The 15,425-nt window shown below is 43.5% G+C and overlaps 1 protein-coding gene across 1 annotated transcript in view; it reads right to left on the bottom strand.

Moving 5' to 3' along the window:
* ITGA8 (integrin subunit alpha 8) overlaps nt 1-15,425 on the bottom strand; it is a 199,477-nt gene that overhangs the window by 34,565 nt on the left and 149,487 nt on the right. The window contains exons 26-27 of the mRNA XM_054436441.2: nt 9,321-9,449; nt 59-172 (exon numbers count right to left, since the gene is read on the bottom strand). Of these exons, the coding sequence (XP_054292416.1) occupies nt 59-172; nt 9,321-9,449 (243 nt within the window). The remainder of the gene's footprint in view (nt 1-58; nt 173-9,320; nt 9,450-15,425) is intronic.

The raw sequence follows: 15,425 nt of genomic DNA on the forward strand, positions 1-15,425 counted from the left end.
TGAGCTTTTGCGAAGCGGCTCCCAGTGAGCAGTGTGTATGTGCTTCTGTGGTTATTACCTGGAGGAAGGTGTGGGCCCATAATCGTGACCTGACTTTCAGGACTGCGCTTTCTCCTCCTTCGAGTCGTCCCACTGCACAGGAGATTTGTAAACACTCGATATTTGTACAATTCTGCAAACAGCAGTGGGAACACATCAGAGTCTTTAAATCATGGTAGAGACTGAACACTGAAGTTAGCTTATTTACATTTTATTTCCTCAGAAGTCATCACCTTATCATAAATTATTAATGTAAATAAAGAACAATATATTGCAACAACCAAGAAAACACAGTTTAATGGCGAGGATGAATGGAACACAAAATACAGCATAAAATTTAAGCTCTTTTCGAACGACTTTAAGACAGTCTTTCTGCAGCAGCAATTTAATTGTTCTGTTCCTTTTTCTCAGAACTGGGGAAGGCATTGCTTATAGATATTCATAATACCCGATGCTGGGTTCAGCAATTCTGGAAGGGGTTGCAGAGGAAGACTCCTGAGCCTATATTATCTTAAAGATCTACAGTTACTGACCCATTGACATACATTTGTTCCATAACGTTCTTCTGTCTAAATTATTTCCTGGTTGTAAAGGAGGCTTTTCTGTGACTTTCATTCATTAGGCTATTTTTTAATCAGTTTCTAGAATTGCCCAGCGTATAATGAATAACCTTTAATATATGAAATGTAGGTTCCTCAAAAGGATTCATTATAATGACATTCTATCTATCAAATCAGATTTTCTTTCTTTCTTTTTTCTTTTCTTTTCTTTTTTTTTGAGACAGAGTTTCACTCTTGTTGCCCAGGCTGGAGTGCAATGGTGTGATCTCAGCTCACTGCAACCTCTGCTTTCTGGGTTCAAGTGATTCTCTTGCCTCAGCCTCCTGAGTAGCTGGGATTATAGGCACCCGCCACCATGCCTGGCTAATTTTTGTATTTTTAGTAGAGATGGGGTTTCACCATGTTAGCCAGGCTGGTCTCAAACTCCTGACCTCAGGTAATCCACCCGCCTTGGCCTCCCAAGGTGTTGGGATTACAGGCATGAACCACCGTGCCTGGCCTCAAATCAGATTTTCTAATAGGATGCCAGCATGGAAATAAATGAACACATCATAATCCATTTTCTGTGTGCCATGCACAGAATGATACTTCTCTAATTGTACTCCCTCATGGGTTTAAATTTATCTTGTAGCCCATGCATATTCATTTTTCATATCTCAAGCCCTCAACATTGGCCTGTTAGTACTCAATAAAAATCAATGTATTGGATATTATGTGAAGTAGTTGACTGAGACATTTCACTTTAATGAAATTGATATAACACAGAATAATCCAAGGAACATATTATGATGAGAACCTTTTTCGAGAACATTTTTCAAGATCCTCAGAATTCTCTGCAAAGGGGTTAGTAATATATCGTCTGATAAATTGCGGTGAGGTTCATTTCCTACAGGATGCTTCCAAAGGCAGGTGGGTGGACTGTCCTTGGGCTGCTAGAGTTGGGTGCTGAGGTGCTGATGTTGTTTGGCTGTGTCCCCACCCAAATCTCATCTTGAATTGTAGCTTCCATGACTCCCACATGTTGTGGGAGGGACCTGGTGGGGGATAACTGGATCATGGGGACGGTTTCTCACATACTGTTCTCATGGTAGTGAATACGTCTCATGAGATCTGATGGTTTTATAAGGGGTTTCCTCTCTTACTTGGCTCTCATTCTCTGCTTGCCTGCCACCATGTAAGATGTGCCTTCTGCCTTCCACCATGATTGTGAGGACTCCCTCGCCATGTGGAATTGTGAGCCAATTAAGCCTCTTTTTCTTTATAAATAACCCAGTCTCGGGTATGTCTTTATCAGCAGCGTGAAAATGGACTAATACAGGTGCCCACAGCAGGAACAGGAATTCTCAAAACTCTGTGGTTTGTGGCCCTTTCAAGGACTCTCATGTTGTCCTGTGCTTCACGGCTGACATGCTGTGTACCACTAACCCTGCCCTTCAGAGGGAAGAGGGGTGTCAAGGTCAGGAGTTGTAGACTCCCTGCAGATGGGGATCACAGTTAGCCAGCTCTGCTAGAGGATTCTGGAGAAGACAATGCTTGGAATGAGACATGAAGGTATGAATGGGAGGTCACCTAGCAGAATGGGAGACCTGGCCCACGATTCTGTTGTACTAGACCAGGGCATGCTCGAGAAAGGGAAGGGCAGGGTATATGAGGGTGAAATGGACAGATGGAAGTAGGATAGCAACGAGAGACAGTCTGTATGAAGAGTCTTCCTATGCATGCTAAGGAGTTTAGATTTTATTCAAAAGGCACTGGGGAGCCTGTGATTCTTTTATATCCAGGGGACAGTGATCAGGTTTGTATTTTAGAGGGATGGGTAATATGAGAGGACAGAGAAGAGAGAGGGAAGAGTTGGGGGCAGGAGGGTGATAGGGGCCCATTGCAAGAGCCCCCGGTGAGTGATACTGAGGCAGTGGAAATGGAGAGAGGAAGATAAATTTTGGAGAAGTTTAGAAAATAGAATAGAGACATGATGACTATACAGAGGTTGCATGGAGAATGCTCTTTGGAGAGGAATGGGGTGGATGGGTGCTGGTAACACTGAGACTGGGCATTCTAGAGAGGAGATACATTTGAGAAGTCACGGAGACAAGGGTTTTGGGTGTGCGAGGACAGGGGTGGCTCTCAGACACCCAGATCATGCCTTTAAGGCTTGAATTCAGTAAAGGAGGGCTGAGATGACAGGAGGCACTTAGGAAGGACTGGGAATATGATCATGCAAAAAATTAAATGGATGAGAGAGAAGAGGAGGGGGCTGGGATGGAATCCTGGGGCACAGGGGCATTGAAAGGATGGGCAGAGGGAAATCTTAGATGAGAATTTCTAAGAAGAGACCATCCAAATGGCAGAAAGAGAACCAGGAGGGGATGTTTTGGGGGGAATTTCAGAAATGTGATAGTTTCAAGAAGTGGCCAATGGTATCAAATGCTGGAGAGGCATTAAGAAAGGCAAGGTGGCTGGAAGCTGGGCAATGAAAGGGAAGACAGGAAAGTTTGGAGAGGAGGAGATAGAGGTGATAGCTACAGAAACAGCAGGGGCCCACTATGAGAAAGGGAAGGGTATTCTTAGGCGGAGGAGAAATTATTTTTCAGTGTTTTAGATACAAATTTTTCCTGTGCAAATTGGAAATTATGATCCCAACACAGGATGTTGGTATTTTGCACTTTCAAATTCCTCATCAGAAATGGGATTCAGTAAGTTGTTTTTAACTAAACAAAAAATGTAGGAGGTCTTATTTCGCTTTTGATTTTAGAATAAACTTCGCATAATCACTTTCTATCCAGAGTTGTTTTGACTCCAGGACATAGGAGGTCATAAAATTTGCAATTTTTGAACCAGTAAGAGAGAAAAGAGAGTAATATACATGTTAACGAAACCAGATATGGAAATCAAGAACTGCCTTGGCCTTCATCTGAGAGTTTCTATGATATTCGGAAGTTTAAAATTACCTTACAGCAACACTTAAAGAGAAACAGTAGAAGGAAAAAACTGGACCCTGCAATGCAAATACATACAATTTTCAAAAAAAATTTAGTTATTGATCTCTACTGTCTCAGTGTACTCATGAGACATACCCTGAAGTGGAAATTAAAAAACATACTTGAACTTTGATTTTTCTTTCTTTTCTTTTTGAGACAGAGTCTCACTCCGTCTCCCAGGCTGGAGTGCAATGGTGCCATCTCAGCTCACTGCAAGCTCCGCCTCCCAGGTTCACGCCATTCTCCTGCCTCAGCTTCCAGAGTAGCTGGGACTACAGGTGCCTGCCACCAGGCCTGGCTATTTCTTTTGTATTTTTAGTGAAGACGGGGTTTCACTGTGTTAGCCAGGATGGTCTCAATCTCCTGACCTCGTGATCCACCTGCCTCGACCTCCCACAGTGCTGGGATTACAGGCATGAGACACTACACCCTGTCGAACTTTGATTTTTCAAATCATTAATACTGCATAGGTTTGGACATTGGTTTTTCAGAGGGATTTTTCCCATTGGTACTGCATATTAGAATTCTGTAGATGTCTCTTTTTTATTATACTTTAAATTCTGGGATACATGTACAGAACATGCAGGTTTGTTACATAGGTATACATGTGCCATGGTGGTTTGCTGCACCTATCAACCTGTCATCTACATTAGATATTCCTCCTAATGCTATCCGTCCCCTATCCCATCACCCCCGGGCAGGCCCTGGTGTGTGATGTTCCCCTCCCTGTGTCCATGTGTTCTCATTGTTCAACTCCCACTTATGAGTGAGAACATGTGGTGTTTGGTTTTCTGTTCTCTGTGTTAGTTTGCTGAGAATGATATCAATTGTTTTCTGTTCTGTTGTACACCATGGAAGCTTTTTAAAAATGATAACATGCAGAGCTTTATTAATTTATCCTAAAAGGAATAGTATATGGATTCCCTACTGTTATGTTTCTTAAACATTACAGTGTCATAAAAATTTACTTGAGGCTGGGTGCGGTGGCTCACACCTATAACTCCAGCACTTTGGGAGGCCGAGGTGGGACGTTCACTTGAGGTCAGGAGTTTGAGACCAGCATGGCCAATGTGGTGAAACCCCATCTCTTCAAAAAACACAAAAATTAGCCGGGCGTGGTGGTGGGCACCTGTAGTCCCAGCTACTCAGGAGACTGAAGTGAGAGGATCACTGAATCTGGGAGGCAGAAGTTACAGTGAGCTGAGATTGCACCACCACACTCCAGCCTGGGTGACAGAGCGAGACTCTATCTCAAGAAAAAAAAAAAAAAATTACTTGAATTACAATCTTCCAATTGCCATAGTTTTTTTTTGTCCTGTAGCTTCAGGTACTTCTATCATAACAAATGCTTCATTTGACTTAAGTTTAACTGATTATTTAAGTGAGATTTGCTCATTATATTTTTCTGTCCATTTCTATAGTTCAAACATTTTCTACTGTCAAGATGAAATAAATGAATGTCAAAGAGTGTTTAAGACACACCTTTTAAAGCCATTTTAACCATTTTAAAGTGTGCAGTTCAGTGGCATTAAGTACATTCACAATGTTGTACCACCGTCACCTCCATCCAACTCCAAAGCTTTTTCGTCATCCCCAACTAAAACTCCTGAAAACTTTTGCATCAATGAGACACAGAACTAGTATTTGTTTACATGTCTTTTATCCTAATATCCTCTTTGAGGGCTCTTTGCTATGACTAAAAAAAGTTATCCAGCTGGGCACGGTGGCTCACGCCTGTAATCCCAGCACTTTGGGAGGCTGAGGCAGGTGGATCACCTGAGGTCAGGAGTTAGAGACCAGCCTGGGCAACATGGTGAAACCCTGTCTCTACAAAAAATTAGCCAGGTGTGGTGGCATGCACCTGTAATCCCAGCTACTCAGGAGGCTGAGGCAGGAGAATCACTTGAACCCAGGAGGTGGAGGTTGCAGTGAGCTGAGACGGCACCATTGCACTCTGGCCTGGGCAACAAGAGTGAAACTCTGTCTCAAAAAAAAAAAAAAGTTATCCATGTGATGGGTAACACATTTAGGATTTTCAGGAGTATGATTAATTTAATATGGCATTATCCTACTTTATTGGACTGAAATAAATGATTATCAGAGTTTTAAAGTATTTTGTCATGCTTTTGTTTTTTAAAAATAGTTAATTCAAGGTAAATATAGGAGTGCAGGAATGGAAAGGAAGTTAATTTAGGACTTCCTCAGCTCCCTGCTTGCCACCCATTTGTTTTCCTTAAAAACTCATGAGCTTTCTCTGTATCATCTGATAACTCCAACTGGGACCCCCTGATGAATTGCCGTGAGTTCAGAACTGCAGGAGAGGCAGAGCCTATGGGGGGAGGGGCTGTTCATCTGGCTCCTTGTACCCTAAGCCTATGGATTAGAAAAAAGAATGCACTATTCTTTTGGGCTAGTGCCTCTCTGGCATGAAGCCATGGTCTCATGGCTGCCTCGGGGCTGCCCACATCCACCCCTTGCATCATCCTTCCTGAGTCTTGTCTCCTGTATTGGAACTCTGCATCTGTCCTTCCCACCATGTGTGCACCCACACACTTGCACGTATGCACATGCACACAGGTCCCACAGATGCCACTAAATTGGCTGAGAGAATAGAAGACTATTTATCCCCAGTGCATTTTCCACTTTAGTTGAAGGGGCAACTGATTGTTAACATTCCCTCATACTGTCATTACATTTTATCTTTGCAAATCCTTTCTTTCTTTCTTTATTTTTAAATGAAGAAAGGAGGTTTAATTGACTCACAGTTCCACAGGCTGTACAGGAAGCATGACTGGGAGGCCTCAGGAAACTTACAAGCATGGGGAAAGGGTGAAGGAAAAGCAAAAACCTTTTTTGCATGGCAGAGAGGGAGAGAGAGAGCAAAGGGGGAATTGCAAATCCTTTCTTAAACTTTAATTTTTCAGTTATGTAAATCAAGTGTATGGATTTCCGTTCTACAGATGAGGAAATTGGGGATTCAATTTCTTGAGCACTGATTTCCTTTCTTCAGTGATAGCTACCATGAATTATTTCAGTTTCATAAATGGCTGGAGCAGTTCTAGTCCCCAAAGCATCCTTGAACATTGTCATAAAAAATGGCTGATTTTATTTATTCATGTCGTAATGTTTTATTTTGAATTCAGCAGGTCCGGTGGCTAATCAATTTGGTCACTACCGACACTGTCTTTTAAATGGCTTGCAATATATCATTGGCTTATAATTGGATTTAGGATTAAGAGCGTGTAGGTTAAGAACATGAAGGGCACACCATGGAGCATTTTAGACGGTGACTCTAAAAGCTATTAATACTGTCTGTGATGAGTTCACTCACTATGTCATTCACATGTTTGTTCAACAGATGAGCTGGTATTATGCTACATGTTGAGAAAACAACACTGAGAAAACAAAACATGACGCCTACCCTAATGGGCTGTCAGGACTGCAGACAGGGAGGGAGGGAGGATCTCCCTTGGGCCAGTGCACCGTGGCACCTCGACAAGTCTAGGAGCCATTCAAAGTTTTTGGGATGAACCCTGTCTGGAGAGGGTCAGCAGCATAGGTAGGTTAGGTGTCTAATGGCTTTCAACCCAGCCAGGGCTGTGACTGCTGCCCCTGTAGAAAGAACTCCAGCATCCTCCTTGGTTCAGGCTCTTCCAGTTCTACCTCCACCTTCCCCCCTTTTTTTCTTTTTTTTTTTTTTGAGACGGAGTCTCGCTCTGTTTCCCAGGCTGGAGTGCAGTGGCACGATCTCAACTCACTGCAACCTCCACCTCCCCAGTTCAAGCGATTCTCCTGCCTCAGTCTCGTGAGTAGCTGGGATTACAGGCACCTGCCACCACGCCCGGATAATTTTTTTTGTGTGTTTTTAGTAGAGATGGGTTTCACCATGTTGGCCAGGGCTGGTCTGGAACTCCTGACCTCAGGTGATCTGCCCACCTCAGCCTCCCAAAGTGCTGGGATTATAGGCTGAGCCACCACGCCCAGCCAGGTCTCTCCTTTGGCTTGCTTCTTTGGATGGACAACCCTGGACTTGTCACTGTGGCCTTTGATTCAGTGTCACCACAAATCACTGCATCTTGGACTGAGCTTCTGAACTGCAGCTTTGGGGCAGGAAGTACCTGCTTGGTCTGTGCCCCCCATACCAGACCCAGTGTTCCCAGCCTGTCCCTGCCCCAAGCACAGAATGTTTGTTTTCTTGCTTTATCTTTATTTTATATATCTATTTTAATTTTTATGGTTATGTAGTAGGTATATATATTTATAGGGTCTATGAGATATTTTGATATAGGCATACAATGTGTAATGATCACATCAGGGTAAATGAGGTACCAGCAACTCAAGCATTCATTTCTTTGCGTTGCAAATGTTCCAATTATGCTCTTTTAGTTATTTTTAAATGTACAATAAATTGTTGACTGTAGCCATTCTGTTGTGCAATCCAACAATAGATCTTATTCATTCTATCTAACTATATTTTGTACCTGTTCACCATCCCCACTTCTCTTGTTTGCTTGCTTTTGAGAAGGGTATTAGCTTCTGAGGTGATCTCTGATTACTTCTGCATAGCTGGAGAATGTGAATGCAGCTTCCTACTTTTTATGGACGTGGTCTACAGAGCACAGATAAACCCTGACATTCACTTTGAGCCCTTGCCACATGGTCAGGGAAGAGGATGAATATTCACATGAAAACATAAAGCACTAGAAGCTGCTTCAGTAGGATGAGTGGGAGAATAGAATCAAAAACGCTGACCCTGACCAGGCGTGGTGGCTCATGCCTATACTCCCAGCACTTTGGGAAGCTGAGATAGGCAGATCACTTGAGGTCAGGAGTTCGAGACCAGCCTGGCCAACATAGTGAAACCTCATTTCTACAAAAATGCAAAAATTAGCTGGGCATGGTGGCATGTGCCTGTAGTCCCAGCTACTCGGGAGACTGAGGCAGGAGGAATGCTTGAACCCGAGAAGCAGAGGTTGCAGTGAGCTGAGATTGCACCACTGCATTCCAGCCTGAGTGACAGAGCAAAACTCTGTCTCAAAACAAACAAACAAAAAAAGTGCTGTCTCATGAACACTGAAGATAGTATTGCTAAGGGCTGACTAAGCTCAGGCTTGAGCTGCCACAGACCCCAATGCTAAGACTCAGCCGGGGTTTTGGCCCAGGAAACCTGAACACAGCATTCTTTTTTTAAAAAGTAGAGGCTGGGTCTTGCTATGTTGCCCAGGCTGGTCCCAAACTCTTGGCCTCAAGGGATCCTCCCACCTCGGCCTCCCAAAGTGCTGGGATTACAGGTGTGAGCCACCATACCCACCCCTGAACACACCATTCCATTCTTGCCTCTTCCAGATAAGCAGAAGACTCTGAGATTCTGGGACAGGTACAAAACTCCAAGAGTCCATGCTCACTTCAAACTACCGCAGCCCAGCATCTATGTATGGACTAACAACTGAAAGTGAATGTTCCTGAAATGGATTGAAGGTCACAGTTGATGTTTTCACCATTATTCTCCAAAGTGGCCTCCATGGCAGCTTTAGAAAAGTGAAAAGGTTATATTGCAAGTGCTCCTTAATTCTTACAGAAAAGTTGCTTTTCATTCTCGAGATAAATACTGCCAAACAACGTTAGGAATATCTGAGCACTGAAGGAGACTAAGAACAATCCTTGAAGTTAAAACCATCTGTATTTGGGGGTTCTATCCAAGCCACTCATTTCCCTCAGTTCTATGCACACTGGGATAACTCACCAGTATTTTTGCAGGGCTCTGTCTGTGGAATTCGACCACAGGCACATCCCTCTTCCTGACAAGATGAGGAATAGTAGAGTTTCGCAAAAAGGCGCTGAGCTCAGGGGTGTCCTCTGGGGAGGCAGCAGGCTGCAAAAAGAAAGTGGGAGATACCACATACAAACGCATGAACAGTTGCTGCATTTTCATTAGCCTTGAACTCTAGGCAATTTTTTTTTTTCCTCAGTGGAATATAATTACCATGAGGATCCAGCCACGTGATTACCAGCAGTGTGTTTGACAGTGACGTGACCTGCACGCACAAGGAATAAGCTTTTCCACTCTTCAATGACAGGAATTCATGAAGCATGGGGAATGCATTCCTGGGAAGTTTATCTTGCAAGGAGAAGATTTGAAGCAGAAGTCATTTCCCCATAAGGATAGAAAACATGCAAGTGACGTTTCAGACATGAGCCATCCTTCTCTCATTACTTTCCTCTCATTGTAGAGTGGGGCCGGTTAAACTGAGGAACGTTCTGTATGGGGAGATGAATCCTGAGGTGATAGAATAGTGAGGTGCCAACCTCATTTGGGGAAACAGCCTGATGTGGTCAAAGACCCAACATCCACATGGCTGAACCCCACGTTCCTGCGCTCCTTTTGGAGAAAACTCTGCCCTGATGAAAACGACTTTTCGAAAGCCTGCTACATGTTCACTGTGCTGCAGTGGAGTCTGTTTTCAGCCCTGAGTTTGTTTTGCAAATGTCCTAGAACTTACTATTTTATCTCAGGTTCCATGCTGGGTCCATCTGCTGGCTGGATAAATATTTTGAGAATTCCAATAAATCACACAGAATATCGCATTAACATTCTTTATTTTAGACCCACTGAATGCAAAGACCTAATTTTCTGCTCCCCACTCCCACCCTTGAGAATTATGATTTCTTTTACACAGTTTCTCTTTGTAGTCAGAGGAGCAATAATAGTATGCCCATGTCTGTGGAATGAAGAAAAGAAATTTCTACATTGCAGATGTAGGCTGCATCACAAAAGATGAAATGAGGGTGCCCAGTATGTCGTAAAAACCTGGAAAAACCTACTAGACAAACAGAAGGATGGAGTCCAAACTCCCTAGAATGGCATACACAGGTCCTCACATGCTGGCCTTGGCCGGTTTCTCCAGCCTCTTCTCTGACCAAGAACCCTAGGTCCCTCACTCCAGCATGTCAACCCGCTCTTCACTCCCGACCGCCCCAGGCACACTCACCAAGCCTCTGTTTGATGTTCTGCATGCTTGGTCTGGGGCCCATCTATGCCTATCCAGCTGTACCTCAACTGCCTGCTAGCTGGCCTGCATTGCCAGATGAGAAAATGCAAAACACAAAGCAGAGAGTCACTTAGAGCCTCCCAGGAAACAGGGAGATGAAGATAATCTGGAGAGGAAAGCTAAGGCAGGGAGATCAGATGTAGGAGGTAATCTAGGAAAGTGTCGTTTTTATAGAAGCCTAAGGAAAAGAAAGTTGCAAAAATAAGAGAGTTACAAAGAATGCCAAATCCTGCAGAGGAGTAAAGAAGGGTGAAGACCTTTATGCACTGAACTTGGCAATTTTGTCATGTCCTTTGTAGGGACATGGATGGAGCTGGAAGCCATTATCCTCAGCAAACTAACATAGGAACAGAAAAACCAAACACTGCATGTTCTCACTTATAAGTGGGAGTTGAACAATGAGAACACATGGACACAGGGAGGGGTACATCACACACTGGGGCCTGTCGGGGTAGGGGGGCAGGGGGAGGGAGAACATGAGGACAAATAGCTAATGCATGTTGGGCTTAATACCTAGGTAATGGGTTGACAGGTGCAGCAAACCACCATGGCACATGTTTACCTATGTAATAAACGTGCACATTCTTCACAGGTACCCCAAAACTTAAATTTAAAAAGATATTACGGGCCAGGCTTATGCCTGTAATCCCACCGCTTTGGGAGGCCGAGTCAGGAGGATCTTGGCTTGAGGCCGGGTGTTTGAGACCAGACTGGGCAACATAGTGATACCTCATTGCTAATTAAAAAAAAAATAGCCAGTGTGGTGGTACAAGCCTGTAGTCCCAGATACTTGGGAGGCTGAGGCAGGAGGATCATCTAAGCCCAGGAGTTCAAGACTGCAGTGAGCTACGATCATGCCACTGATTTCTCAGCCTGGGCAACAGAGTGAGGCCCTGCTTCTAAAAATATAAAAAGAAAAAAAGAACAAAATTACAGATGTCCTTTTATGAGGACAGATTGGTGGAGGTGGAAATTTAACTGCAGTAGCTCGAGAGTGAAAGGATTTTAACAAATGGATAATTATTTAAAAATATGAAATTAAATCCTTCTGTTGTTCTTATATTAAATTCCCTGTGGCTCAGAGACAAGATGAGCCTTGTCCCCAAATAAGGCATCAAAACAAATATTGATGTTTGTAGCAACACTATTTATAATAGAGAAGAAAAACCGTAGCTTAGCACTTTGTAGGCATATACAGGTTACTGATTAAGTTATGATCTATTTATACAGAAGGCTACTGGACAGGTTTTAAAAATGATGACATGAAGCTCCATTGGAATTTAGAAAGATACAAGATATTAGTAAGGGGAAAAGACAGCTTTACAACAGCATACATAGTAAGATTGTATTTTTAATAAAAATGGATGTATCTGACATTGTAGATCTACTATAAATAGAAATAATCTGGAAGGGCAGTCCTCAAAGTGTTAGAGTAGTGGAGATCCGATGATATTAAGGAAGTTTTGCTTATTTCTTTTTAGGTATGATAATAATGTTGTAGATTTTAAAAGGGTCTCCTTATTTATTTATTTTTCATTTTTATAGACAGGGTCTCACTCTGTCGGTCAGGCTGGAGCACAGTGAGTACAATCGCTGCTCATTACAGCAGAGTGATCCTCCTGCTTTAGCCTCCCAAATAGCTAGGACTACAGGCACATCCCGCTGCACCTGCTGAATTTCATTTTTGTAAAGACAGCATCTTGCTATGTTGCCAAGGCTGGTCCTGAACTCCTGGGCTAAAGTGATCCTCCTGCCTCAGCCTCCCAAAATATTGAGATTACAGGCATGAGCCACTGTGCCTGGCCAAGTCTCCTTATCCGTTGGCTATATATATATGTTTATGGATGTTGTGGAAAAATAAGTTAATGCATAAATAAATGGAAAAAATAACAGTAAACAGGTGGTAACACTATTAGATATTTAAAATGCTCTTCTTTGTTTTTACATATTGCTTGATATATTCTTATGATGAGCATTTAGCGTTCTGAACATAAAAATTATGAACAATGTACAAAAATGTAAAATTGTAAAAAAAAGTAAATGAGAAATGAAAAAGTAGGGATAGCAAGCACAGCTTGGCTATAAATGGAAGGGGAAAGAGGTCCGTTCTTGGAAGAGAATACAGAGTCAAATTACTGCACTTACTGTTTGTTTTGAAGATGGGAGAAATTTAACAAAGTTTATAGAACCCGAGGAATGTCCAAGGAGAGAGGAAGAGGCTGAAGATACGGGAGATGGGGATACTTGATGTAGCAAAGTTAATTCACGGAGCTGGAGGAATAATCCTGCTTTCTCTGGAAGCATTAGAAAGAAATTGAGGATGGAAGAGAGATAATTAGGGGTGTGTGGAAGGGTGGGGTGGTGTATTAGTCCATTCACACACCACTATGAAGAACTGTCCAAGACTGGGTAATTTATAAAGGAAAGAGGTTTAATTGACTCACAGTTCTGCCTGGCTGGGGAGGCCTCAGGAAACTTACAATCATGGCAGAAGGTGAAGGGGAAGCAAGGTACCTTCTTCACAAGGTGGCAGGAGGGAGAATGAACAGAGGAGGAACTACCAGACACTTATAAAAACATCAAATCTCGTGAGAACTCACTCACTATCACGAGAACAACATGGCGGAAACCACCCCCATGATCCAATTACCTCCACCTGGTTTCTCCCTTGACACATGCGGATTATGGGGATTATAATTCAAGATGAGATTTGTGTGGGGGCACAAAGCCTAACTCTATCAGGTGGGGAGGGGTTTGGGATGGGGAGATGGATCATTCCTAATAGTAATGATAGAGCTATTGCGTAGGAAGGACAGAGAGAGTGGTGAAGGTTTAGGCAAGGCAACGAGGAGGATGCTATCATCACAATGGCAGATGCCCCTGTGAAGCTGGCGGTTCCATGAACGTGCGCCCCGACATCAATCTGTCATGGCACCATCAGGCTATGGGGTAGAGAAGCCAGGTTGTGGGACTGTGCATGACTGAGATTTTCAGGGCAGGGCCTTGGAAGGATATTAGAAACAGGAGGTTATGGGGGCTTGTAAAAGCGTGTTTCAAGTAACTCATCATGGAGTCCAGGCTTAGCAGGAAAGAAGGTATGGCCAGAGGAAGTCCTGAGAGTGGGATGGGGTAACTGTGTCAGAGAAAGCATTTATACCAGGGAAGAAAAATTTTCTTGAAGAGAACAAGTGAGACCATCATAAAAATAGGAGATTGAACTGGAGGACAAAGGAAAGTTGAGTCGAATGGCCTGGAGGCAGGGTAGCTTGAGGTGTTGTTGAAGACCAGTGGTAGAAACCCTGGGAGGTGGAGTGCATGGACTGGAGGGGAGGCCTTGGATAGCCCAGCCCTGTGGGTGCTGGGACATCCCAGAACCATGGCAGAGCCTGGCACAGTGAGGAGGAGGGGAAGCCCCAGTTGATCGAGGCTGCTGTTATGGTTTGGATATTTGTCCTCCCAAATCTCATGTCGAGTTTTAATTCCCAATGTGGGAGGTGGGGCCTGGTGGGAGATGCTGGGGTCACAGGGGTGGATCCCTCATGAATGGCTTGGGCCATCCCGTTGGTGCTAAGTGAGCTTCCACTCTGAGTTCATATGAGATCTAGTTGTTTAAAAGTGTGTGGCACTCCCTGCCCACCCACCCTCTCTTTCTTGCTTCTGCTTTCACCATGTGAAGTGCCCGCTCCCCACTCTGTCTTCCGCCATGAGTAAAAGCTCCTTCAGGCCTCCCAGAAGCCAAGCAGGTGCCAGCTCCATGCTTCTTGTACAGCCTGCAGAACCATGAGCCAATTAAACCTCTCTTCTTTATGAATTACCCAGTGTTACGTATTTCTAGCCAGGCAAGAATGGCCTAATACAGATGCCCAATGATCGAGGATCTGATAGAACAGTTTTGATGGCATAAGATAAAAAGTGAGCTTAGACAGAAAATTAAGAATTGTGGAAATCACTAGCTAAAATTCTCTCATATGTTTTCTATCATATACTATGTGGGTGTACATGTAGATTTTGCTTTGAGATGAATCATGTGAGTTTTTTTATAGGTCATTGACAATTATGTTACAGAGGTTAACTCTGTGGTCAACCAAGCTACAGAGAAGAGGCACTATAAAAAACGAGGGACTGACTCTTATTCCCAAGATATAGCCTATTATTATTATTATTAGCAGTAAGCAGTAATAGTAGTGGTAGTGCTAAAACAATCGCCCAAACAGCCAGGTGCGGTGGCTGACGCCGGTAATCCCAGCACTTTGGAAGGCTGAGGCAGGCAGATCACTTGAGGCCAGGAGTTCGAGACCAGCCTGGCCAACATGGCAAAACCCCGTTTCTACCAAAAATACAAAAATTAGCCGGGCTGGTGGTGGTGCACACCTGTAATCCCAGCTACTCAGGATGCTGAGGCAGGAGAGGTGCTTGAACCTGGGAGGCAGAGGCTGCCATGAGCCGAGAGAGTGCCACTGCACTCCAGCAGCCTGGGTGACAGAGTGAGGCTGTCTCCAAAAAAAAAAAAAAAAAAAAAACCACACACAAAAACCAATACCCCAAAGAAAACTCTTTAACTTCCAGTGTGGTTTCATCAGATGTATCTTGTGTACAAATAAAGAACATGTCCTATTAGGGTAAATTGTCATTCACAAACATTTTAAGTGGTCTCTCAATAAAACACAGGGCTTACTTTGAGCTACAGAATGACAGTGTCACATGGCAGGGGTTGATGGAACACATCTCTTTCTTTTGTGACACAGTTTTACAAATAGAGGAATGCCACTCTTAAGCACCATACTCAAAAGGTTTCCAAA

This window comes from Pongo pygmaeus, chromosome 8 (genome assembly GCF_028885625.2).
Source record: "Pongo pygmaeus isolate AG05252 chromosome 8, NHGRI_mPonPyg2-v2.0_pri, whole genome shotgun sequence".
In the NCBI taxonomy this organism is placed as follows: domain Eukaryota; kingdom Metazoa; phylum Chordata; class Mammalia; order Primates; family Hominidae; genus Pongo; species Pongo pygmaeus.